The sequence below is a fragment of the Embiotoca jacksoni genome, unplaced genomic scaffold (genome assembly GCF_022577435.1).
Source record: "Embiotoca jacksoni isolate LCO1_2020_lvr unplaced genomic scaffold, fEmbJac1.0.p SCAF_7, whole genome shotgun sequence".
Classification (NCBI taxonomy): Eukaryota; Metazoa; Chordata; class Actinopteri; family Embiotocidae; genus Embiotoca; species Embiotoca jacksoni.
In genome coordinates, this window is record NW_027185425.1 from 20,542,003 (window position 1) to 20,567,958 (window position 25,956).

Sequence of the window (25,956 nt, forward strand, 5' to 3'; positions counted from 1 at the left end):
CCTCCATCTCTTCCTGTCCACAACATGTCAAAGTTTCCTGGTGTGAAACTCTGAACCTTAAAAGATGAGTAGATGAGGGCCTGACATGGTCGCTGCAGATGTCAACGTCTGAGTGTTAAAGTCCACCTGAATTTAATACAAACATCTGGAACACATTTACTCTTCATAAACCTTTTATTTACAATCAACCTCATTTTGATAAAATTATAAATATAGTTTGAATTTTTTTTATTTATTTCATTGGTATGTATCGATAGGTTCCTACTGTGTGTGCAGGGGGAGTTGGTTTGTAAGCCTATTATGTGATCCACCCTCCGAACAGTAGGTGGCGATAACGCGCCGTTCCTCGGAGGAGGAGCATCAAGGAGGAAGAAGAAGAAGAAGAACGACCGGTTTACATTCAGGACACGTTTGTCAGTGAAGCATGTTAAATTCAGACTTCATCGATTTTTATTCCTGGCAGCTTTCGGCTCCACACGTTAGTCCGGCAGGTGGCGGTGATGAGCCTTGAGGTTGGTTTGCCAACTCCCAAAAACCCAAATAAAGACGAAGAAGTTGAGGACAGTTCAGATTCAGATTCAGGTGAAGTGAAACTCAAAGAGACTCTGCAGTTCTGTGAGGAACAAACACGCTCATCATCTCCACGGTACGTCTGCACACACACACACACACACACACACACACACACACACACACATGCAGACACACATGCAGACACACACACACACACACACACACACACACACACATACAGACACACACACAGACACACACACAGACACACACTCTCTCACTCGTAAACAAGCTAGTTAGCTTAATACGACTGTAGTTTGTCTGAAGTGACCACGTGTCAGCAGCGACAGGTCGGACAACACACTCATCATAACAACACAACAACACACTCATCATAACAACACAACAACACACTCATCATAACAACACAACAACACACTCATCATAACAACACAACAACACACTCATCATAACAACACAACAACACACTCATCATAACAACACAACAACACACTCATCACAACAACACAACAACACACTCATCACAACACGTGGACTCTTCGGGGGACTTCATTATTCAATTATTCAATTACACACACCAGAGGCTGTCTGAGGGTCCAACCTGCAGCACTGATAGCATCACCAACACAACAACACAACAACACCAGCAGACACACAAACACAAGCAGACCTACAAACACAACAACACCAGCAGATACAACAATACCAGCAAACACACCAACAGACACACAAACACAACAACACACGGAAACATCCACTGTGTTCAACCCAAACTTTGTTCGGTGTGTCTGACCCGGTTCTCCCATACAGTCCACACACACACACACACACACACACACACACACACACACACACACACACGCTGCAGAGAGAACAAACATGCAGTAAAACCATTTTACGTGACTTTGAAAAGCTCCTCAGCACCGTCACCTGTCATCAGCTGATCAACTCGGCTCACTACATAAGAAGGGAAGGAAGCGTCGTGCTCTCGTCTCTGATGTGTGTGATGTCTGACGTCTTGGTCAATAATGTCACTGTGTGTGTGTGTTGTGTTCCAGTGCATCATGTCGAATGCTCGTGCAGCTTCACGTAAACCAGCCCGGGGTCAGAGGGCGTCGTCCCACCACGGCTCCTCCAGCAGCCACAAAGCCATTCACATCGATGAGGAAGTGAAGATCTCAGTCAACCAGTCGCTGGAGAGGTTTCGATACAGCGACGATAAAGGTACCGGCTGCTTTTATTGTTCTGTCTGCTCAGTTATTTAACGGAGCTCCTCTGAGGTGAGCAGATGTGTGCTGATGGTGTTTCCCTCCTCTGATTGACCAGAGCTGGACTTCCCTTCATCCCTGAGCAGCACTGAGAGGGCTTTCATCCACCGCGTGGCTCAGTCTCTGGGTTACATCTCCAAGAGCAGCGGGTACGTTCCTCCGTCAGGACCTCAGCTCACCACGTTGACAGGATCCCGCTGAAAATGACCTCAGTAATTATCTCAGTGGTTCTTCGACAGTGAAGTCGGACCTGTGGTTCTGAGTCACAGGTTCACGGCAGCTTTGAAGCCTCCGCATTGAACTTGAGTAACAACAGTAAAAGGTTTCTGTTTGAAAATCAAAGGATACGTTTATTCATCAGACCAGATGGACAGATATGAAGTTATTAAAACTGATTTAAGGCTTTTGAGGTCATTTTATTTAATAGTAGGTTCATTTAGATGAACTGAGTCTTTGAAAAGATGTTGTGGTGTATTTAACCTCTAAAGTCCCATGAGATGATAACAGTCTTAATCAGTCAATGATGTTAGTCAGCTCCTGTCTGCAGTCTGTGGAGCTGATCACAGCTTATAATTAGTTTATTGATGATTGTTGTTTGAAGTTTGTTAATGGGAGTCATTTCTCTTGTCTTTCAGAAAGGGATCCAGTCGCTTCCTCACCATCAGGAAGAAGGATGGTTCAGACAAACCTCAGCCTGCTATGCCCCTCCCACTCTCCCACAATTCCCTCGGTCTCATCCGCGGCCTGCGTCAGCGGTTTCCCGTCAGCAGGAAGGAGCTCAGCGACCTGCAGCCCAGCAGCAGGAGCAGCATGGCGGCTGCAGAACCAGGTAGTTACACACATTAACATCCACTCTGACGGAGGAGAAACAGTCTGCTGGGGAACAAACGTTAACGACTGATGGAAACATTAATGAGGTTTATATTCAAGAGAAATATCCAGTCAGTTAATAGTTAATAGTTAACTTTAACTGTCGGGGCAAACAGAAGAAGTCAAAAGATAGATGTGAATGTCATGATGACGTAGCGTGAAGCACGCAGACATGTTGTCATCAGACACTACAGATCTTCCCTCTGGGCATGTTGTTCAGTCAGCTGCCAGATGTTTGGTCTCGGTTATAACTCTCTGCTCCTCTTCAGACAGCAGTCAAGACAGGAAGCGGGCGAGCGGGCGTCTGAACAGCGGCGTCCCTCTGGTGCCTCCGAGCAGAACTCCGTCAGAGCTGGACGGCTTCAGACGCTGTCTGCCTGTGTACCAACACCAGCAGGAGATCGTGCAGCTGATCCGAGACCACCGGGTGGTGCTGGTGCTGGGGGAGACCGGCTCCGGGAAAACTACACAGGTGGGCGTTCAAGCAGCTGCTTTATGATGTTGACCCTCCGTCACCATGACGATCCTCTGGCTCCTCCTCTCTCACCACCAACAGTTTAGTTTTTAGTGAAATGTTTTAGCAGCTACAGAAAACTGCAGATTTTAAACGTAAGGTAAATGTAACCTCGTTCAGTTAATAAATCTCACTGTGATCAAGCTTTTATTTTGATCTCTGTGAGTCTGAGTTTCTTTCATCACACGTGGTTTAGATTGAAAGTGAAGGTTCAGGCAGGAGCATGGAGGAGACGGAGAGCTGTGACCGCCGCCTGCCGGTCCTGGATCTCTGTTCTGTAATGTGTGTGGTAAAGATTGAGCCTCGCATTAAAGCTGACCCACTGTCTCTGTCTCTGGTCCAGATCCCTCAGTTCCTGCTGGATGACTGCAGGCTGAAGGGAGAGCCCTGCAGGATCTTCTGCACTCAGCCCAGACGGCTGGCGGCCATGGCTGTGGCCGAGAGAGTGGCCGCTGAGAGAGGGGAGAGCGTCGGCCAGACGGTCGGGTACCACATCCGACTGGAGAGCAGGTCGGTTCCATCGCAGCAGAACCAGCTGAAAACTGCATTCAGAGTCCAGCACAATAAAAAGCTGCTTCTAACAGCTTCACGGCACACGGTCAGGATGGAGGCTCCTGTTTTCTACTGTTAAACGATGTTCAATTTGCCATTTAACATGAATGAAGTACAGGCGTGTGTTTTCCAGAGGTTCACACACGTGTTCTTTAACCACTGAATATCATTGTTTCCTCTGTGAAACTGAGCCTTCAGATAAAAGTGATGCCCTCAAACTAATAACAGAGAAAACAGATGTTTTTACACATTAAACTGATCTGCAGGAAACTCTGCAGCTGTTGGTGTCGAGGTGTGAGAAAGAAGTGCTGCTCATCTGACCTGCATGTTCACAAAAACATGCGTGACCCATGTTAATGAAGACACGCAATTTTGACCTCTTCCTCATTAGTTCAGAGCTTCCTCCTGCTGCATGTGCATCACTGTGCTGCGTTCAGGGACAGTCCTCCGTACGTTCAGCTCATGTTTTGGGACAGCGGCCATATTTAACTTGGACGTTCAAACGTTAGTGAGCTTGTTGAAGTGTTTTCTCGGTACATTTCAGGGTCTCTCCGAAGACGCTGCTGACGTTTTGCACCAGCGGCGTGTTCCTCAGGACGCTGATGTCTGGCGACGACAGCCTGAGGACGGTCACACACGTCATCGTGGTGAGCATCACGGCGACAAAACAAAAATCTCAGTTTGGTTCCACCTGCTTTATTTCCTCTTCATCTGACTGTTGGGGTCATGCTGACTCGGCACTCTTCATCTCTGTCGTAGAGAACAGGGGAAATAATACATTTTACAGCCCCTCTGCTCTCTGTGATCAGCAGTGATGTCACAGTCTGGTAGTGAAACCACTGGACGTCAGAAACAAACAGATGTTCATCTCTCACTTCCAGCTTCCAGTGTTACTTTTGTTTTGAAGTGACTCAGCTGATCCATCGTGTTTCCCTGCAGGACGAGGTGCACGAGCGGGACGGTCTGACGGACTTCCTGCTCACCAAGATGCGGGACGTGCTGCAGAAGATCCCCTCACTGAAACTGATCCTGTCCAGCGCAGCTCTGGACATCGAGCTGTTCCTTCAGTACTTTGGCTCCTGCCCGGTGATCCACCGTGAGTCCTGCTGCCCTCTGGGAGTTGTTGTCAGCCTGTTGGCTTTTCTGTGACGGGAAACACCTCGTCTCACCAGTAATGCTTTTCATTGAGATGATAAAGGGAAGAAAACTGAGACGCTGACACACCGCTGTTTGGTTTGTTTCTAAGTAACCGACACCTCTACCTCGTTCTGGAAATGTGACAGTTCTGATTTTGAACAGTAACTCGGATGATAAGAGCATTTGGAGAGCAGGTGTAGCAGCAGGTGAGCTGTGAAGACTACAGAACCAAATCTGTGATCCTTCATTAATGAAGAAGTTCTTACAGCACGTCAGAACTTCTTCATTAATGAAGGATCACAGATTTATTTTAAAACAACAGTTTTCTTGGTGTTGAACTACCAGAACTGTGAGCATGTGCCATGTTGTCATGGTGATGAAGGGAGGACACGAGGCACTTCAAGTGTCTCCTGAACAAGAGTTTTTTTTCTATTCAGTCATATAGATTTATTTGTGTTTGTATTGTGAACATCCTGTTTGTTATTCTCTACTAAAAGGACCTCTGAACATGTAAAGTACCACTCATGCACATTAATGTCATTTCTGAGAAACTGAACTTCTCCTCAACTGACTGAGATGAAGGTTCAGAGAAGGGACGCAACACTATCCAGGAACTGAAAATGTCACATGTGAATTAGTACACGGATGTTCTGATAAATACAGTGCAGGACATGTTTCACCTCAGGACCGGTTCTCTCCAGACTTAAAGATGATCTGTTTGATGAGTTGGTTTTAAAATGTTCTCTCTGCAGTCAAAGGAAGACAGTTCGAGGTGACGGAGCTTTTCCTCGAGGACATCCTGAGGCTGACGGGCTTCAACAACAACAACGACGTCCTGGAGTACAAAGAGGAGACACAGAGAAGTAGGACGGCTCTCCTCATGAAGCTACAGCCTTCTGGTCTGCATCAGTCTTCATGTCCTCTGTGTGTCTCACGTCTTCTGTCCTCAGAAGAGAGGAAGCAGAAGTGTCTGACGGAGTGGTGTGAGGCGGTGGAGACCAGTTCTGCTGGGGGGACGCAGAGGACTGCTGTCTCCGCCCCAGGTGTCCTCCAGGACAGCAGCTGTGGGGACGGAGAGGACAGAGTCTTCAACAAGATGGTGAATAAACACCCACACACCCACACACACCCTGTTGCAGGCTACGATTGTGTTGTTGAGGTGAGAAACTTGCCCGTTTTCAACACACTGTGAGCGTTGTCATGCCAACAATCATACAAAGGACAGGAAGTGAAACAAGACAAGACACGAGAGGCGAATCATTTCAAAATCAAACAGGAAGCACAAAACCCAGACTGACCTGAAGACCACGAAGCAGAAAAGAAATCCGAACCAGAACAGAACCTCAAAATGTCCCAGTGGAACTCGGTGTTGACAGTCTGACTCTGGGGGACGAATTCAAGGTGACACAAACAAATCCCACCTGGTGTCTCCTGACCTGATGCGCCGTCTTCGCTTTTGGACAGTGAAGCTCCGCCCCCTCTTGAAACGTGATGTCACCAGAACACCTCGCCCGGCTCGTCGCTTCATGACCGTAGACTTTCTGAAGCATTTCAAGGGTCTCTGTTGACGTTTTACAGAGTTTGACCCCAAAATCTGATGTTTCTCTGCTCCAGTTTCAGGTCCGTGGTGACATCACAAACCTTCAGCTACATGTTCTCAGAGTACTTCCTGCTGCTCGTTACGGTGCTGCGGCCCGGTAGTTGTGACAGGAACCGTCTCGCACTGAAATGTGGTCGCCAGCAGCTGTAACATCGTGATGTGTGTGTGTGTGTGTGTGTGTGTGTGTGTGTGTGTGTGTGTGTGTGTGTGTGTGTGTCCTGCTGAGTGAAGGGCAGCCTGTGAACCGTGTTGTTAAGTCGGTGTGTGGTTGTGTGTGACAGAGTGAGGACGGAGCGGAGCAGCTGGAGCCGTGGCTGCAGAAGGAGATGGACTCCTGCATCTCCAACATCTTCGTTGATGAGGACCAGGATGCTTTCATCCAGCTCTTCAACCTCATCCTCAACGAGAGTGTGAACGGTACGAATCACGCGATCTCTTCTTCTCCTCTCTGGAATCATCCAACGTTCTCTTACACGCAAACGTTTCAACACACTTAGAATCTGATAAAGATGTCTGTGGGAAACATTTATACATTTGATAAAGACTGTAATTTCTTTCATTAGTGGGATGAGGTTCTTTGTATGAGTAGGTCGTTGTCATGTTCTCTAGAACATATACAGGAACACGTCTCCTGCCCTGAAGGATGATCAACTCTTTACAAACAAGCACACTTACTGAAGCGCTATTCCTTGAACAGATAAAAGTCTGTCGGTGGCTGTTTGATGTGATAAGCTGGTGTAGAAAATAAAAAGATGTATTAGACTCCATGTTTTTCTGACATGCAGTTAATAGTTTTATTGATAAAAGAGGAAAGAAGTGTTTTTAGGAAACATCGGAGTGTCTGTATGTGTTTTCATATTTTTCAGTAAAATTAGCAAAAATTGCGGAAAACAATTGAACAATTTTAAACTGCTACCTAATAACAAAAGATTCATATGTAATCACGCCTTCAGCGCAGCTTCTATTCACAATGTTTTTTGAGGGAATTTGGAAAAACTCCAAGCTCATGCAAATAATGTGGAGATTTCTTGGATTTGCATTAATTGTGATCTCAAGATCACAATGTGAAGGGAGAGACAGCAGACAAGACTAAACGTAGAACTAGGAGGCACCCATGAGTAGATCTGTATGCTGTAATAAACATTACGCTTCTGACTGGGCTCCGTCTGTCCTGGTGTGTCCTCTCATCCAGTGGACTACACCCACCGTGAGACAGGGGCCACGCCTCTGATGGTCGCCGCGGGGCGAGGCTTCCTCACACAGATGGAGCAGCTGCTCAACATGGGAGCTGACATCAGCAGGAAGGCCTCCAACGGATGGTAGGAAGATGTTCTGTCACATTATGGTCTGTAACGGCTGAAGGAGGTGATTCGGGGTTTGTTCTCCTTCGATGTCCACGGATATGGAGGAGGCGTGTCCTTTTACAGGTCTTCGTAGCTGGGTGACATCTTTGAAGTGTTGCTCACACGAAACCCTGGTTTTCATGTCATTTCAGGACTGCTTTAGACTTCGCCAAACACTTCCAGCAGACAGACGCTGAGGATCTACTCATGTCCTCCATGTAAGAGAAAAGTTTCACAGCACACGACGTTGTCCTGTTGACTGAAACACATTCAGTCCCTTCACACAGTGTGCAGTTATAAATGTGATTCCTGTATGGATAACATTTGCATGTTTTACTATTACTCTGCTGTCATAAATCAAAAATTTCAAAGTGAAATCTGATTTTTAGAAATGCCTGCAAATTTGTTAAAACTTATAAACTAAAATTGGATTTTCGAAAGTATTCAGACATGTTTAAATGTCCCTGAGATGCGTGTCGGACCTGGTCGTCCACCTGAGGCAGACTGAACTGATTGGACACACCTGTGTACTGAATATAAGGTTCCTCAGGTCACACTGGATGTCAGGAAAAACACTGACCATGAAGTCCAAAGAAGTGTCTGCAGACCTGTGATAAACTAGTCAGACATCATTCAGGGGATGTTTCCAGGAGCTCAGTGGGATTAATCACTGTGAGCTGTTTGGAACCAGCAGGACCTTCATGGAGACAGAGTGGTCAGGGAGGTGACCACAAACCCACAGAGATTCAGAAGTTCGCTGGAGGAGAACCTGCAGGAAGGACGAACATCTTCATCAGTCAGAAGTTAGAATGACGCTTCTCTGAATGAAAGATAATGACAGCCTGCTGGGAGTCAAACGCTATTTTAATGACTCAGCATCATGAGGAAAAAGATCCTCTGATCTGATGAAACAAAAAGTGAGCTTGCCATCATACAGTGAAGCACGGTGGTGGTAGCATCGCCATCATCATCATTATCATCATCATCATCATCATTGTCATTATTATCATCAACATCATCATTATCACTGCTGATACCATCATACAGTGAAGCACGGTGGTGGCGGCATCATGATATGAGGGAGCTTCTCAGCAGCATGGACAGGGAGACGATCAGAAGTGAGTGAAGGATGAATGGAGCCAAACACTGAGAGGTCCTTGAAGAGAAGCTGCTCCAGAGTGCAGAGAGATGACGGTCCACCTTTCAGCACCACAATGACCCCAAACAAACAGCTGAGACAACAGTGGAGAGACTTCAGGACGAGTCTCTGACTGTCCCTCAGTGGTCCAGCTGAAGTCTAGACTGAATCCCCACAGAACATCTGTAGAGACCTGAAGATGGAGGTTCACAGATGCTCCTCATCCAGTCTGGTGGATCCGGAGAGGATCTACCTGGAAGAATGGAACACACTGTCCAAATACAGGTTCTTAAAGCCTGCTGAGACCCCAGAAGATCAGAAACTGGACCTGCTGCCAACGAGGCCTCTTCAAGTCGGGATGAAAAATTCTGTTCATATTTTTAATGAATTTGCAAAATATTCTAAGAACATGCTTTCACTTGTTCACGTCAGTTTTATGAACTGAGAATTAAACGTAGAAAACTATAAACAAAGCGTCTGAATGTTGTCGGGCCATCTGTGCAGTCCTCTGGGAGAGGTGAGCCACCTGGAGGAGGCGGCGCTGCTGCAGGCTGGAGCTGCAGAGCTGAGCGCTGAAGAGCAGGAGCTGCTCACACTGTACCACCACAGCTTCGACGACCAGTGGGTGGACCTGGACCTCATCATGGACCTGCTGCACAACATCTGCTCCACCAGCAGCGAAGGTGAGTCTCACACTTCCAAACACACTGTGGCTAAATGATGTCAACCACATCACAGGGTTTGGTTGATATTTCTAGACTATCAGAATTTTAGCTTCTTTGTAATACTCACATTTATTATATTCATATTTTTAGTTTTGAGTTTTACACTGTCATGTTAGAGTCATGTGAAAAGGTTGGTACGTAGTCTGTATGCTGTTGGATCTTTTGACATATCTGAACAACAAACACTCTTTGAAACATTGTCTGCAGATGAAGGTGACACAACGACACAAATGATGCAAAGATTAAAGTCATTTTCACAATTTGATGAAGTAAAAAAAAGTCCTGTCCTCTATTTATCACATCATTAAATCCATCAAACTGGGCTCCAGATCAGACTTCATTCATCAGAACATCGGGTGCATCACTGCTGCATTCAACATGAACCCTCTGAACTTACTGATCCGCTCTCGTAGACTCTCCTGTTTAAAGTTCTTCAGGCAGATTGCTGAATATTCTCCCTTGTTGTTGGTGATGAGTGTGACTGGGAGACATATAGAGGATGCAGACTCTCCTTCTCTATCTGTACTCCATTATTACCTGCAGGTGTGTTCAGGGTGGATGAACATGTATGTTGCATCTCTATTCTGTCCTTTTCTCTCTCTGCTCTCCTCTCACCCCAACCTGTCGAGGGAGATGTTCTCCACCTCTGAGTCTGGTTCTGTCGGAGGTTTCTTCCTGTTCAGAGGGAGTTTTTCCTTCCCTCTGTTTATGTGGGAATTGTTGAATTGTTGGTTTCTCTGTATAATGTTGTAAAGTTCTGCTGTAAGGACTTTAATGTGTTAAGTGCCATGAAATAACCTGTGTTGTGATTTGGAGCTATATAAATAAAATTGAATTGAATGAAGATGTGGAAATTCAGTGCAGGTCTGGAGTCTGTGTGTAGTTCAGGCTGTTGTGTGTGTGATGTTCCCTGTAGATGATCAGGCTCTGAAGTCTCTATTTTCGAGCCGCAGCTCAGTGAGTGAAGTCTCCACTGAGTAAATCCGATGCTCCTGATCAGTGGTGTGATTTTCTGTGATGTTTCCAGAGGAAAAGATGTTGAATTGTTCATTTAAAGGGTTGAAAGAGTTTGTTTGAGCAGAACAGTGGCAGCTAATCTTCCTCTTCCACGCCTCGTGTCTTTTCTTATTGTAAAATTCTTAAAGTAATTCCTGTTTCTGCTCAAAAAGATAATTTCTTATAAAGTGGAGCTGAAGAGAACGCGTGTCCATGCAGCCGTCGGTCCGCTGCAGGCAGGATGTGATCTTTATGTTCTGGTCTTCAGGTGCCGTCCTCGTCTTTCTTCCTGGATACGATGAGATCGTGGCTCTCAGGGACCGCGTCCTGTTTGACGACAAGAGATTCTCTTCTAACTCTGACAGGTAAGAAGAAACATGGAAGACCTCATCATATAATAATCAGAATAGTGTATGGTTTTAGTATGATGAACACATAAGCCAGAGTAGGTTGTGTTTGTTTAAAGTCATTAAAGGCTGATGTTTTTTCATGGGATTGTAAAGATTCAGTGGTGTCTGAGTCTGGAACATGTGGGATTCATATTTGCTTCCATTGTAAAGTGGGATCATACCAGGTCCAGCAAGATAACCACATGCTCTGTTAGCTCCAACACCAGCAGTCGGGGAACTTTCTGATCTCCCTCCAGGTTTAGAGAGACGGAGGAGGCTCATGGTACTCTGATGTATCTTCTTCACTTCCCTGAAGTGGTGTCAGTGCAAAGTTAATCCATAATCACATTAAGGGAAGAAGCCAGACTGAAATAACCTGCAATAACCCTTTAAACAATACACATATTTCTTAAAGTAGGGTTGTATTGTCATTGTGCTGATTGTAGACCATGTGCAGCACATCATACGGTCAGTTTCTCTCAGGTTCCAGGTGTTCACTCTACATTCAGACATGCAGACCCTGGATCAGAAGAAAGCTATGAAGACGTCTCCGCCTGGTGTCAGGAAGATCGTGAGTCACTGATGTCTCTGACTTTTCAACTTCACGGTTTTAATCTGAAGGAAATTCATTCGCTATGAAACTAGATCACTTCTGGTCTTTGTTTCAGATTCTTTCGACCAACATCGCTGAGACGAGCATCACCATCAACGACGTGGTGTTCGTCATCGATTCAGGGAAAGTCAAAGAGGTGCGGTCCCTGTCAGAGTGGTGGAGCTACATGTCTAACAGTGTGAGTCGTGATCAGCTAACATGTATGTTCCTGTTGCAGAAGTCCTTTGATACCGTCAGCCATGTGTCCATGTTGAAGACCGTCTGGATCTCTAAAGCCAGCGCTCTGCAGAGGAAAGGAAGGTAACGTGAACTCACATCCGGCATGTTTCATCTTAATTTCATTTGAATGAATCATTCTGTGCGACACGTGTTAACTGTGCGACGTGTCCTCAGAGCCGGACGCTGCAGACCAGGCGTGTGCTTCCACCTGTACAGTCGACGACGCTTCAACAACATGCTGGAATATCAGGTTCCACAGCTGCTGCGGATGCCACTGCAGGTACACACACACACACACACACACGTATGCTGTGCAGTGAAATGTTGACTGGCACCGTCACTGTGCTCTTTAAGTGTCAGAGTTGACCCAGCATGTTCTGTGTGCCAGGAACTGTGTCTGCAGACCAAGCTGCTGGCTCCCTCCTCCTGTCCTGTGGCCGACTTCTTGTCCAAAGCTCCTCAGCCGCCTGCTGCTCACGCCATCAGGAACGCAGTGCAGATGCTGAAGGTAACGAGTGGACCGGTGATGCAGACAACCGTACGAGGGGCAATTAAAAGTTCACCTACTGCACACGCATGATGTGAAGCACCGTGACGTGCACAGAGCAGCGTGTTATCTTGTTAGAGAAGCCTGTTGCCGTGGCGACAGGTCAGGTGGTTTGCAGCGAATGTTTTCCCTGCTGGTGACGTCACTTTGAATACTTGCTGATGAAGGTCACCGCTTCCTCCTGCAGCTCCGTGAACTTTCAGCTCCACACACATGTGTTTGTTTTGACTGTTCAGACCATCGATGCGATGGACCAGTATGAAGAGCTGACTGACCTGGGCTACCACCTGGCTGATCTACCTGTGGACCCACACCTGGGGAAGATGGTGCTGTGTGCTGTCGTGCTCAAGTGTCTGGACCCCATCTTAACCATCGCCTGCACTCTGGCCTATCGGGACCCCTTCGTCCTGCCCACCCACAGCTCCCAGAAAAGATCCGCCTTACACTGCCGCAAACTTTTCACCTGCAACACCTTCAGTGACCACATGGCCCTGCTCACGGCCTTCCAGGTAGTTTTGGAATGAGTGTTTTATCTGAGGAGGTGTAAGGGGATACTCCTACCCTGAGTATCAGGAAATTATTAACAAGCTAATAATATTTTATAGCGTCAGTTCCTGAACATTTCAGACCACGTACCACCACGTACCAAACCGTTCACCTGGTTTCTTTTATAAAATCAAATTCTCTAATTGAACAAAAGGCTGCTGTTTCAAAACTAACGCATACATTTATTAATCAAAGCGGTGGACAGAAAGTTATTAATACTGACTTTGAAAGTCATTTTATTTAATATTAGTTCATATTTGGGTGAACTGAGCAGAAGAGATGCTGTGGTTCACCGCTAAAGTCCCAGAACACAATAATCAATCGTCTCGATCAGCTCCAATCAGCTGTCTGTGGAGCTGATCAAATCTTTTTATTAGTTTATAGATGATTTCCAATGAAAACAGCTCCACCAATCAAATGTATTCTCACTGTTACTCGGCAGCCTGCGGTCATAATGGGGTTGTTAGGTTACTTTATTGATTACAAAGTCTACATGTAGTCATGGAAACACATCTATAGAACACAATGATGTCACTGCTGCAGATATCCTGCTGTCACGCTGAGCAACATAAACATCTGTGGAATAAAACAAACTGGACAAGAGAGACTTTTATGAAACAAAATCTCAGCTGATGAACACGGTGATTCTCAGTTTATGTGCAAGATTAAACCAAAATGAAATCAAACAGTTTGCAGGGAAAAACTGGTGTCAGACATTTAGATTCTACTGAACTGAAACGAGGAGATGTTGAAATGATGTTGAAACTAAAGGAGCCTCAAAGAGCATCAACTCACCGCCCCCCAGTCAGGACATCCCATCCCTTTCTAATGATGGACGAGAGCGTTCAGGCATGAAGGAAATCATGAATAATATCGTAGTTTTCCAGTCAGACACTGTAAACATAATGTATTGTAATACCAACATTGATTTCCTAATATCCCAGTTTGAAACTGTTCAGTCGTCTGAATCCTATTCAAATATTTCCAGAACAGAAAGTCTGGAAGTTTCAGCAGGTCACATAATAATTAGGAGAAATAATCCAAAGTGAAATAAAACCGCAGCAGGTGTTCTGGTTCCCGTGATGAATGAATGAATGTGTTGTCATTATGTGAGATGTTTGATGACGGTACCGTTATATTTATCTGAGACCTGTCCTGTTCGTCTCGGTGCTGTAGGGGTGGCAGAAGGCTCGCAGTGATGGCTGGGGGAGATCCTTCTGTGAGAAGAACTTCCTGTCCCAGGCCACCATGGACATGATCCTGGGCATGAGGACACAGCTGCTGGGACAGCTTCGTGCTATTGGTCAGTTCTGCTTTTACATTCTTTATAGTCCGTTCTGTGTAGTGTGACGCAGTTTAAAGCACCGGACAGTTGACCCCTAGCGGGCGGCGTCCAGTGGTGTACAGCGATTCGAACAGGAGTGTATCTTGTTCTGGTAGGTGGACATGAGAAGGTCAACTGAAGCACCTTCCTGTGTCCACATCTGTCATCAGCACATTAACATTAAACCTGCAGCAGTCACTGTATCTTCAATTCAGTTTATGTCACTACAAAATAACTTTTAATTTCAACAGATTTGAACTTTAAAAAAAATGAATAATGAAAAACATTGTTTCTGCTTCTTTTTAATACTGTAAACGGACTCCTCCGGCTGACCCAACAACTGAGTTACACAAGAAATGAACAAAATAACCCACATTAGCTTCAAAAAGTTGGGACACTGTGTAAAATGTCATAAAAACCAAATGCAATGATTTGCAAATCACATAAACTCGTATTTTGTTGGATATAGACCAAAGACAACATATCAAGTGTTGAAATGGACAAATTGTGTTGTTTTATATAAAATATCTGCTCTTTTTTCATTTGATGGCAGCAACTCATCTCTAAAAAAGTTGTGACAGGGTCAACAAAAGACTGGAAAAGTTGTGTAAAGATGAAAAAACACACCTGATCAACATCTCACAATTAATTATGTTACCATGGCAACAGATCAGTAACATGATTGTGTATAAAAAGATCTTTTCAGAGAAGCAGAGTCTCAGCAGTGAAGATGGGAAGAGGTTCACCACTCTGTGAACGACTGGGAAAATAGCGCAACAAAGTTAAAGAGGAGAGGGACCATCCAGCTTGTTATCAGCGCTCAGTTCAAAAGCCAGCATCTGTGATGGTACAGGGATGCATTAGTACACATGGCATGGGTAGCTTGAACATCTGGAAGGACGCATTAATGCTGAATGATATATTCAGGTTTTGGAGCAACATATGCTGCCATCCAGACAACGTCTCTTTCAGGGAAGATCTTGTTTATTTCAGCAGAACAACGTCCAACCACATTCTGCACGTATTCCAACAGCATGTCTCCGTAGTAGAAGAGTCCGCTGATAAACTGACCTCCTGCAGTCCAGACCTGTCAATCATTGAAAACATCTGGAGCATCAGGACATGAAAAATTCAACCAAGGAGACCCTGAACTGTTGAGCAGCTGAAATCCTATATCAGGCAAGAATGGGACCACATTACGTTCCGCCCCGGGATCTCCTGCCAGTTGGGCGTGCCTGTAAAACCTCCAGAGGGAGGTGCCCAGGAGGATCCAAATCAGATGCCCGAACCACCTCAGCTGATTCCTTTCAATGCAAAGTATCAGCTCTACTCCGAGTTCCCATCTGATGTCCGATCTCCTTACTCGATCTCTCAGGCTGAGTCCGTCCACCCTACGGAGGAAACTCATTTCAGCCGCTTGTAACCGCGGTTTCGTTCTTTCAGTCACTACCCAGAGCTCGTGACCATAAGTTGATGGTCGTAGCATAGATCAGCCGGTAAATTGAAAGCTTCACTTTTCAACTCAGCTCCTTCTTCACCGATGGTCCGGTGCAGCGCCTGTTTTACTGCTGCAGCGATCCACCTGTCAAAGTCTCCCGTTCCATCCTACCCTCAAACATCAACAAGACCCCGAGATACTTAAACTCCTTCAGTTGGGGCAGGCACTCCGTCCCCACCTGGAGGAAGCAATCCACCGGTTTTCATCAGAGCACCATGCCCTCAGATTTGGGGGTGCTGACTCTCCTCCCCTCCGCTTCACACTCGACTGTAAACCGCCCCAGTGAATGCTGGAGGTCTGATGAGGCCATCAGGACCACATCATCTGTCATCAGGACCACATCATCTGTCATCAGCAGAGAAACGATCCTGAGACTCCCCACCCTGACGTTCTCCTCCCCCCTGGCTGCTCCTAGAAATCCTGTCCATGAAAGTCACAAACAGGAAAACAACGTGATCCAGCTTGCAGACTTTGGGAAGCGACTGCATTGTCCATAATTAAATCATGACATTTCTAATTCAGATGATTTTGTTTTTGTCCCCCAGGTTTTGTTCAGACCCGGGCGGGCAGCGACATCCGGGACGTGAATCTAAACTCTGAGAACTGGGCTGTGGTGAAAGCGGCCTTGGTGGCTGGCATGTATCCAAACCTGGTCCATCTGAACCAGAAGACGTCCCTCCTGTCCAGTAACAGGGAGAAGAAGGTCCACTTCCACCCCACGTCCACCCTTAGCCAGCTCCAGGTGAAGGAGGTCAGAAAACCAATGTTTTCATTCAACTGTAACTTTGTCTCTATTTTATGGTGCTTTTTCTTGGATAACTAGATACATCTGGAGTCACTGAGCAGCCTGGTTTTCAGCCCATGGTGAAATCCTTCCTGCTTCTTTGGACTGACTGTGTTTTCAGGTTCCACCCATCAGATCAGTTAAATTCATTTCAGCATTTGTTTGGTGGTTCATCATTTACTGATTATTCAGTGAGCTGGAGGAGAGGGGCTCAACTGATTGGCCCTGTAAACAGTGTTTTCTTTACTTTTATGCAAAACAGATTTTCTGAGTGATGCCTGAACAGGACTCTGACTATGAAGTTACTCGTTTGTTTTCCCAGTAGATTTCTGGTCCTGTCTCCTCGTCATTTAATGTTTGTAATGTGACATAAACTCTGTATTAGATGAAAACATTGTTAGAGAATGACACTCCTTATTTGCTGTGTCAGCAGTTATTTACTCGTACGAGGGCAAAGCTTTCAGCTCTGTGAATGTGTGTATTTTTGTTTATTTAGAGCAGCGCAGCCAAAGCGTCCCTGGCCCTTCCAACCGACTGGTTGATCTACGACGAGATGAGCCGCGGCCACCGGATGGCCAGCGTCCGCTGCTGCTCCGTGGTCACGTCCATCTCTGTGGCCATATTTGGAGGTTGTGTCAAACCGCCCGGCTCGGCCCTCCACCAACCTGCTGTAGAGAAAGATGCAGGTAAACACGTCGACCAACGCAGAACTGACTCTCGAAGTGTTTCAGTTACATACAGTGAAGGAAATAATTATTTGATCCTTTGCCGATTTTGCAAGTTTGCCCACTGACAAAGAAATGAACGGTCTATAACTGTAATGGAGGTTTATTTTAACAGTGGATGACAGAATATAAAAAAAAAAAATCTAAAAAAAAAAATCCATAAAATCACATCATATAAAAGTTATAAATTGATTTGCATTTGATTGGGTGAAATAAGTATTTGATCCTGTAGCAAAACATGACTCAGTACTTGGTGGAGAAACTGTTGTTGGTGAGCACAGAGGTCAGACCTTTCTTGTAGTTGGTCTCCAGGTTTGAACATCTCAGGAGGGATGTTGTTCACTCCTCTTTGCAGATCCTCCAAATCCTTCAGGCTTCCAGGTTGTCGCTTGGCAACTGAAAGCTTCAGCTCCCTCCACAGATTTTCTCTGGGATGAAGGTCCGGAGACCAGCTCGACCTCTCCGTGACCTTCATGTGCTTCTTCTTGAGACACTTCTTTGTTGCCTCACCGTATGTTTTGGGTCATTGTCGTGCTGGAAGACCCGTCTACGACCCGTCTTCAGTGTCCTGGCTGAGGGAAGGAGGTTGTCGTCCAAGATGTCCCGGTACGTGGCCCCGTCCGTCCTCCTCTCGATGCGGTGAAGTCGTCCTGTCCCCTCAGCAGAGAAACACCCCCAAAGCATAATGTGTCCACCTCCGTGCTTGACGGTGGGGACGGTGTTCTCGGGGTTATAGTCAGCGTTTCTCTTCCTCCAAACACGGCGAGTCCAGTTGATGCCAAAGAGCTGGATTTAGATCTCATCTGACCACATCACCTTCTCCCAAGACTTCTCGGAATCATTCAGGTGTTCATTGGTAAACTTCAGACGGGCCTGTCCATGCTCCTTCTTGAGCAGGGGGATCTTGCAGCGCTGCAGGATTTTAATCCATGACGGCGTCGTGTGTTACCGATGGTTGTCTTGGTGACTGTGGTCCCAGCTGTCTTGAGATCTTTAACAAGTTCCTCCTGTGTAGTTCTGGGCTGATCCCTCACCTTTCTCATGATCATCGATACCCCACGAGGGGAGATCTGGCGTGGAGCCCCAGACCGAGGAGATCCATGTCATTTTGCGTTTCTTCCATTTCTGAATAATCAGAATAACAGTTGTCTCCTTCTCACCGAGCTGCTCGCCGATGGTCTTGTAGTCCATTCCAGCCTTGTGCAGGTCTACAATCTTGTCCCTGATGTCCTTAGACAGCTCTTTGGTCTCCATGGTAGAGAGGTTGGAATCTGATTGATTGATTCTGTAGACATGTGTCTTTTATATAGGTAACGAGTTAAGACGGGTGTCTTTTATACAGGTAACGTGTTGATATTCAGAGTTCTTTCTGTGAGACAGAATTCTTGCTGCTTGGTTGGAGATCAAATACTTATTTCACACAATCAAATGCAAATCAATTTATAACTTTTATATGATGTGATTTTCTGGTTGTTGTTTTTTTTATATTCTGTCTCTGCTAAAATAAACCTCCATTACAGTTATAGACCGTTCATTTCTTTGTCATTGGGCAAATTTACAAAATTGGCAAGGGATCAAATAATTATTTCCTTCATTGTAAATGTTCAAATCTCAACTCACCTTTTCTGTCGTGTACACATCAAAGCGTCCGACCTGTACTTTACTTGTGCGTTACTCTCCTCTCTCAGCGGGAACATCAGGTTTGCTCTCCAAAACCTCTGAGGCTCTCTGAGAAGGGACACGCAGTCTTCCTGAATTTATCGATCAATGTTAAAATAACTTCTCATATATTTTACGTAATATTTTAAATTTCCTCTAAAATCCTGTGAATCTTTTGAACCTCCTGCTATGAGGCAGCGTGACCGTGAACATTCAGCCTGCGTTGTTCCCTCAGACAGTCCGCTGGAGGACGTCAGTGACGGGGAGACGGAGGACCTCGCTGAGATGAAGGTGGACGACTGGCTCGTCTTCCAGCTGGACAGACAGGTGAAGCAACACAAACCTTTCAGCCTTAGTTCATCAATGTTGATGTCAGTTTCCCTCATCAACACCTGAACTGTTCTGAACCGGTGGTGCCCGTCTTGGTCATGTGACCTCATCACTGAGGTCTCAGTCCTGTTTATGAACTGATTTCTGAACAGCCTCTGGTCTTTTTCATACAACATCTCCCTTTTGCGTGAACACTTTAGTCCCATGTCCAAAGACCTGCTGCAGATTAAAGGCTGGATTCACCCGTTTCCTTAAATGAAATAAGGTGAAACAGAAATCTTTTCAGATCTTAAGCCCTGCAGCAGTCTCTCAGCAAACTGTAATCTGTCATAGAGAAAAGATAGCAGGCTGCAAAGAGACTGTCTTCAGTAACCTTTTGACTTAAATCTGTCCTGTTTGCGCTGATCGATGAGTCCTGATGCTGCAGGACGTGTTTCTGCTTTAAGCAGAGGAGGAAGAGGCTGATGAACATGAGGTGGTGGTTCAAGTTTAACATATGGATGTGTTTTGGTATTTTGTTCTGTTCTTTGTCTTTCATGACTTTTCCTCTGTTACTCTTTGTCTTCATCATGTCCACATTTCAAATCTTTTTATCCTGTTTTGTCCCGTGTTGTGCGTCCCGTTGTCAGGTTGCAGGACTGGTGTTTGAACTGAAGCAGAGGTGGCAAAATCTGTTCATCAGGAGGATGCGTTGTCCCTCGAAGTCCTGGTTTCAGCAGGACGAGGCCATCATCCACACTCTGGTGTCTGTACGTGATCTGCCTCTTTCTCCTCCCTTCACTTTGTCTCTTTCTTTCATGGCTGGAGTTTAAACTGCCGTCCCTCAGGTGCTGGGAGCAGAGGAGCAGTTAGCCGGCCTGCAGCAGCCCACAGGGATCGGCCAGCGGCCCAAACCCATGTCCGCCTACGAGGGGCCGAGGTCGTGTGTGAAGAACTCCAGGATACCCACCAATGACAGGTACCAAGGAGTCTCAGGAACATTTACATCACAGTGTCTTCACCTGGTTGTTCTGCAGCAGCTCCATGTGAACGTGATGAATTCCTGCAGCAGGTGTTGAGCAGAGTGACCAGCAGGAGGCGCTGTGAGGTCATTGTATCATCCTCCTGTCCACAGCCAGAGATGTCAGTCTGTCTGACCTGTGACCTCAGCAGACAGCAGCCAGTCCTGTTGCACCCGCTGAAACATGTTAAAGAACATTAGATGGTGAGGTGTAGATGCTCTCCAGTCTCCAGTCGGGTCTGTTATTGAGTCTCTGCCTCTCTGCAGAACCTCCATGTTTGTTGTCAGGGTCCTCTCCTTGGGCCTGGTCACCTTCAGGAGTTGTTATTTCTCCCAGCCGGGTATTTCCAGACCCAAACTCACTGTTTGGATGTGTGAGTCACTGTATCCTCCTCAAGTTAGATGTAACCCAGAGGTCCAGTGATGGGCATCAATCGAAGAACCAATCAGATCACAGAAACACATCCTAGTGTGTGATGTCACGACAGAGAAATGTGTCTGTGCCATGAGAGTCCTCCATCCTGCAGAGCGACAGCACCAATAATACACCGTCATATGAATGTATGTCAACATTAAACACCAGGCTGGGCTTTGGATGTGGACTGACTGACGGTGATCATGGAGGTTTGAAACCTTTAAATCAGACCAGCACGTCCGCCGCAGCTCATCTGCTGCACCTGCAATAAAAAACAAGGACTTTCACATTTTCTGCAGTTTTGTCTGAATCGTGTGAGGTAACAGTTCTCATGACATCATCTTCCTCCAATATGATCAAATACGCTTTAAATATAAATCAGCAACAGGTCTGTTTCATTTATCTCCCTCCAGAACCAGGCTGAGTGCACCATGATGTGTCCTGTTCTATTTAACAGTCCTCCTCCTCTGTTTCACCCCTCAGGTGTTTTCAGACCTCAGACCCGCCGTCCACCAACCTGCTCCGTGACGACCTTAAGTCTTCCAGTAGTTCCTGGTGGAGGAGGACTGTGGACAGTCCCCCTGACACCTCCTGTCCTTCGTCCTCCAGACAGGTATTAAGCCTCATTTCAAGGTGTTTCACGGTTCATCATCCAGGTTTTATATGATATTTGTGTCTTTATGCTTCATACAAACTATTCGGACCCACGTCGAAGGAGAAGTTGGTCCGTGTTATTGTTTTCTCTTCATTGTGCCGCCGTGTGATTTATTATTCTGTAACACTGATGAACGCCCAAACATAACAGTTCTTAAAAATGACAGGACATATTTTCTTTTTTTGCTCCACATATTTGATGGTGTTTGTCAAAGCTCTCTTCCAACATTACCCACAATTCAAGAGAAACACAGATGGTTCAGACACTTGTGTCATGCTGCTGGAGCCTCCTGCTTCCTGCAGAGAGGAACACAAACATCAGCACATGTAAACAACATAGTTATCATGTAGGAAGTTTAACATCTAATTAGAAGGACATCATTTCACAGCTGTTTTTATTAATAGAGCTCCTCATTGTTCTGTTAGATTTGAGCTCACTGTTCCTCTCACCAACCTTCAGCTCAGACTGAAGGGTGCTGCGTCAGTCTCCACTTCCTGCTTTTGCGATCAACAATCAACTCCAAAAAACGATCTTAAACGATTTTAACGTGATTACTTTTATGTCATTACTGTTATTTAACTAACTGGTAAACGCATACATCTGTAGCTGCTGTTTAATTGCATTTCCACAGCAGCTTGTAGCTTTCATTTCACTTCCCAGACCTGTGACATGTTTCAGCCTCAGATATAATGAGGGGCTCCTTCATCATCAGTGATGATGGTGGATTGAAGTAAAACCACTGGAAAGTGAGAACCATCACGAAACTACTACTTCATTAACTTTCACTCAGAGCTGTCGGCGCTGCGGGTCGTCCTTAGAGCCGACTGTGTTCACATTTACATCCTGTCTTTTATTTTGGTGTCTCTCACTGTTTCCTCTCCTTGTTGGCAGCCGGCGTCCCCGCGGCTCGTCTCTCCATCAGCCCGGTACTTCATCATGAAGAGCAGCAACATCAGGAACTTGGAGATCTCCCAGCAGAAAGGCATCTGGTCCACGACTCCGAGCAACGAGACCAAACTCACCCAGGCCTTCGTCGGGAACAGCCTCATCATCCTCATCTTCTCCGTCCAGGGATCGGGACACTTCCAGGTCTCAGGGACCGACTGAAGAATCCATAAAACCTGCTTCATACAGAGAATAACCTTTAAGAACATAAAAGTGACCTGCTGTGTGTTCTTCACAGGGCTACGCTCGCATGACCTCGGTCATCCGCCAGAACAGCTGCCAGGACTGGGGGGGCTTCAACGGACAGACGGGGGTCTTCAGTGTGGAGTGGATCCACAAAGAGAAGCTCCCCTTCCAGGTCACCCAGCACATCATGAACCCCTGGAACGACAACAAGAAGGTCCAGATCAGCAGGGATGGACAGGTGAACACACACACACACACACACACACACACACACACACACACACACGATTGAAAGTGAGGTATAGTGGTCACTGATTGGCTCCTGCAATGAAAGATGAGTGAGAGATTATTTTCCATCCACTGATTGTGTAAAGAGCTGCTAAGCAGTTCAAACTTTAACGTGCATTCGGTTTCTTTATTCTCCTTCTGTTGAACAGGACAAATCTTCATGCTGAAAAATCACCGTTTCTGTTTTCAGGAATCTCAAAGTGGATTTTTTTTGTTGTGGCTGAATTGAATTCACATTTGCAGCAGCCTCACAGCCGTTCATCCAGATGTTGTGCTCCCCTGGCTGTTGTGTGCCACACGGACACAGATCCAGATGTTTATGAGTAGTACTAGTAGTAGTGGAGCGATGTGATGCTGAAGTGTGTGTCTGTGTGTGCAGGAGTTGGAGGCTGAAGCCGGCAGCCGGCTGCTGTCTCTGTGGACGAGCTGAGAGGACGGAGAGGAGCTCTGCAGCTCACAGGTCTCCATGTTCTCCATCACACGTTCTCCGTCACACGTTCTCCGTCACATGTACATCTTATATCCAAACCTTTTCTACATATAGCATGTATTTGTTTTTCTTCCCACAGCGCTGCAGCCCCGACTCAGGCGAGCCGTCCGGACGGTGAAGATGGACTCGTTCTCCTCTTCTGTTCTGATTCTCTGTTTCCTGATTTTTGTACCTTTTTTTTTGTACAAAGAAAGTTTTTGTGAAATTTTATTCCATAAATTTAACTGGTACTCATGTTCTGATGGCCACTATGTTGTTGAGCTGTTTGAAGCTCTGTAGACGTTCAACAGGATTTTATAACTCAGGAGAAACGTGTGTCCGTCAGACACGTCATCGCGGCGATCACCGTTCATTGATTGTTTTTATGTCCCGTTTTAACAGGCTGAGCTCTACACACTTCCTGTATTTAAATTAAATACAGATTGTGTCTAAGCAGCGAGACGTCTCCATTTTATTCTGCTCCTCCGACTGTCCTCCGACTGCGTCCTCCGACTGTCCTCACACTGCGTCCTCTGACTGTCCAGCTGGACACCTATTAAGACAACTGGTGAAAACAGCGCCACCTTCAGTTTAGATCAATGAAACTATCAGAAAGAACATGAAGTTAAGTTATTTAAGAACACATTTCAGTCCAACATTTCAGCAAATGGTGTGAAAAACGGTCTCCTATGAAACTTTCACTCCATCCAACGACACCCTGAGTGAACACGGAGCACAAGCTTAAAACGATGATTGTTGTGTTTCATCACTGGGACAGTTTTCATGCCGCCAGCCTCTCTGGCTCCCTCTGCTGGACAGACACCGAGCTCCCGACGGCAGGTGAGGACTGCAGACAGGATAGTACAGCTTCATGTTTACTGTCAGTCATGGATGAGTTCAGAGAACTGCAGCGGCTCGTTCACAGTTTGAACATTCAACCTGTTTTTCTCATGAGGTGCTCGTCTCAGTGAAAATGATCTGTTGCAGTCATATCGTCTTCGTACCAGCAACACTACATAGTGTCTGACAAATGTCAGACATGAAAAAATACAAATATGACTTTTTTTAGGCCACTTTTGCAACTGCATGTTTGAAAAGCAGAAGTTGAAGTCTGTGTAGTCTACTGTATTCATGTCGAGGATAATTAGGTTCATTATTTTCATAAAAATCAGATGAAGGGCAGCGTTCCTCCTCTCGCTGTGTCTTCTGTGGTTAGAAAATAGTCTGTCTTTCAGTTTGCTGAACTCAGGCAGTTATGAAGACAAATGTTGTGAACCTCTTAAACCTTATAATAGAAGCTTATAATAAAAGATAGAGGAGCAGTAAATGGGCGCTCTGTCAGGTGAGATGCTCAGAAACACGGACAGATGTCTATATATTCTGCACAATACTAAGAGAAAATGATGAGTGTGCAGTAACTAGTTGATGACATTAATGTGTTATCATAAGAACACTGTAAAGAAAAGTAAAATGGAGGCTCTGTTTATTCTACCGAGTAAAGGCACTTCCAAGTTAACTAGTGAGGCCGAGGAGCCTCTGGGAGGTGAACAGAGACTGTCCAACAGTCAGTATGTCTATATACACATATATATATATATATATATATATGTGTATATATATATATATATATATATATATGCATATATATATATATATATACACATATGTATATATAAATTTATAGATATATATGTATATATATTGTATATATATACATATATATATTGTATATATATACATATATATTTTATATATACATATATATTATATCTATGTATATCTATGTATGTATATATATGTATGTGTGTATATATATGAATGTATGTACTGTATATATTAATTCAATTCAACTTTATTTATATAGCGCTGTGTTGTGATTACAACACAGGTTATTTCATGGCACTTAACACACTAAAGTCCTTACAGTTGAACTTTACAATATTATACAGAGAAACCAACAATACAACAATTCAACAATTCCCACTTAAGCTAGGAGGGAAAAAACTCCTCTTTAAGGGAGAAAAACCTCCAACAGAGGGAAGAAAAACTCCTTCTGAACAGGAAGAAACCTCCGACAGAACCAGGATCAGAGGTGGAGAACATCTGTTAACAGAACCAGGATCAGAGGTGGAGAACATCTGCCTCGACCGGTTGGAGTGAGAGGAGAGCAGAGAGAGAAAAGGACAGAATAGAGATAGAAGAGAAGAACTGTTGGTGGAGACGACAATCACAGAGCAGAGACATGCAGCTCCATGACAGGACATCTGGAAAAGAAAGAACAGAAACTACACGAGCGAAGGAACTGAATGGAGACAACAGATAATAAGAAGAAACTATGGGAGAGAAAAAGATGGTGAGGTATGAGTCAGTTAAAGAGTAGGAGGAAAGAAAAGAAGATCAGCATGTAACGAGGTCCCCCAGCAGCCTCGGCCTATAACAGCATAACTAAGGGTTGATTCAGGTCTACCTGAGTCAGCCCTAACTATAGGCTTTATCAAAAAGGAACGTTTTGAGTCTAATCTTAAAGCTCGAGAGGGTTTCTGCTCCTCCAACACAAACTGGGAGGTGGTTGGTTCCACAGGGGAGGAGCCTGAAAACTGAAGCTCCGCCTCCCATTCTACTTCTGGAAACTCCAGGAACCACAAGTAGACCAGCGTACTGAGAGAGAAGTGCTCTGCTGGGATTAT

At 45.4% G+C, this 25,956-nt stretch overlaps 1 protein-coding gene across 1 annotated transcript; it reads left to right on the forward strand.

The window, feature by feature from the left end:
- The first annotated feature begins 414 nt into the window (after window positions 1-414).
- Window positions 415-23,722, forward strand: ythdc2 (YTH domain containing 2). The gene is made up of 32 exons (XM_069176710.1): window positions 415-646; window positions 1,593-1,758; window positions 1,861-1,951; window positions 2,438-2,631; window positions 2,942-3,144; window positions 3,530-3,696; window positions 4,283-4,385; window positions 4,678-4,834; window positions 5,628-5,738; window positions 5,826-5,974; window positions 6,757-6,892; window positions 7,668-7,794; window positions 7,971-8,036; window positions 9,461-9,639; window positions 10,946-11,042; window positions 11,550-11,637; window positions 11,735-11,815; window positions 11,897-11,979; window positions 12,073-12,178; window positions 12,287-12,406; window positions 12,682-12,954; window positions 14,168-14,294; window positions 16,359-16,564; window positions 17,094-17,283; window positions 19,217-19,308; window positions 19,941-20,060; window positions 20,139-20,269; window positions 21,210-21,339; window positions 22,273-22,470; window positions 22,565-22,750; window positions 23,180-23,260; window positions 23,370-23,722. The coding sequence occupies exons 2-31, from the start codon at window positions 1,599-1,601 to the stop codon at window positions 23,228-23,230; spliced, it is 4,122 nt and encodes a 1,373-aa protein (XP_069032811.1). The 5' UTR covers window positions 415-646; window positions 1,593-1,598; the 3' UTR covers window positions 23,231-23,260; window positions 23,370-23,722.
- The last annotated feature ends 2,234 nt before the right edge of the window (window positions 23,723-25,956 follow it).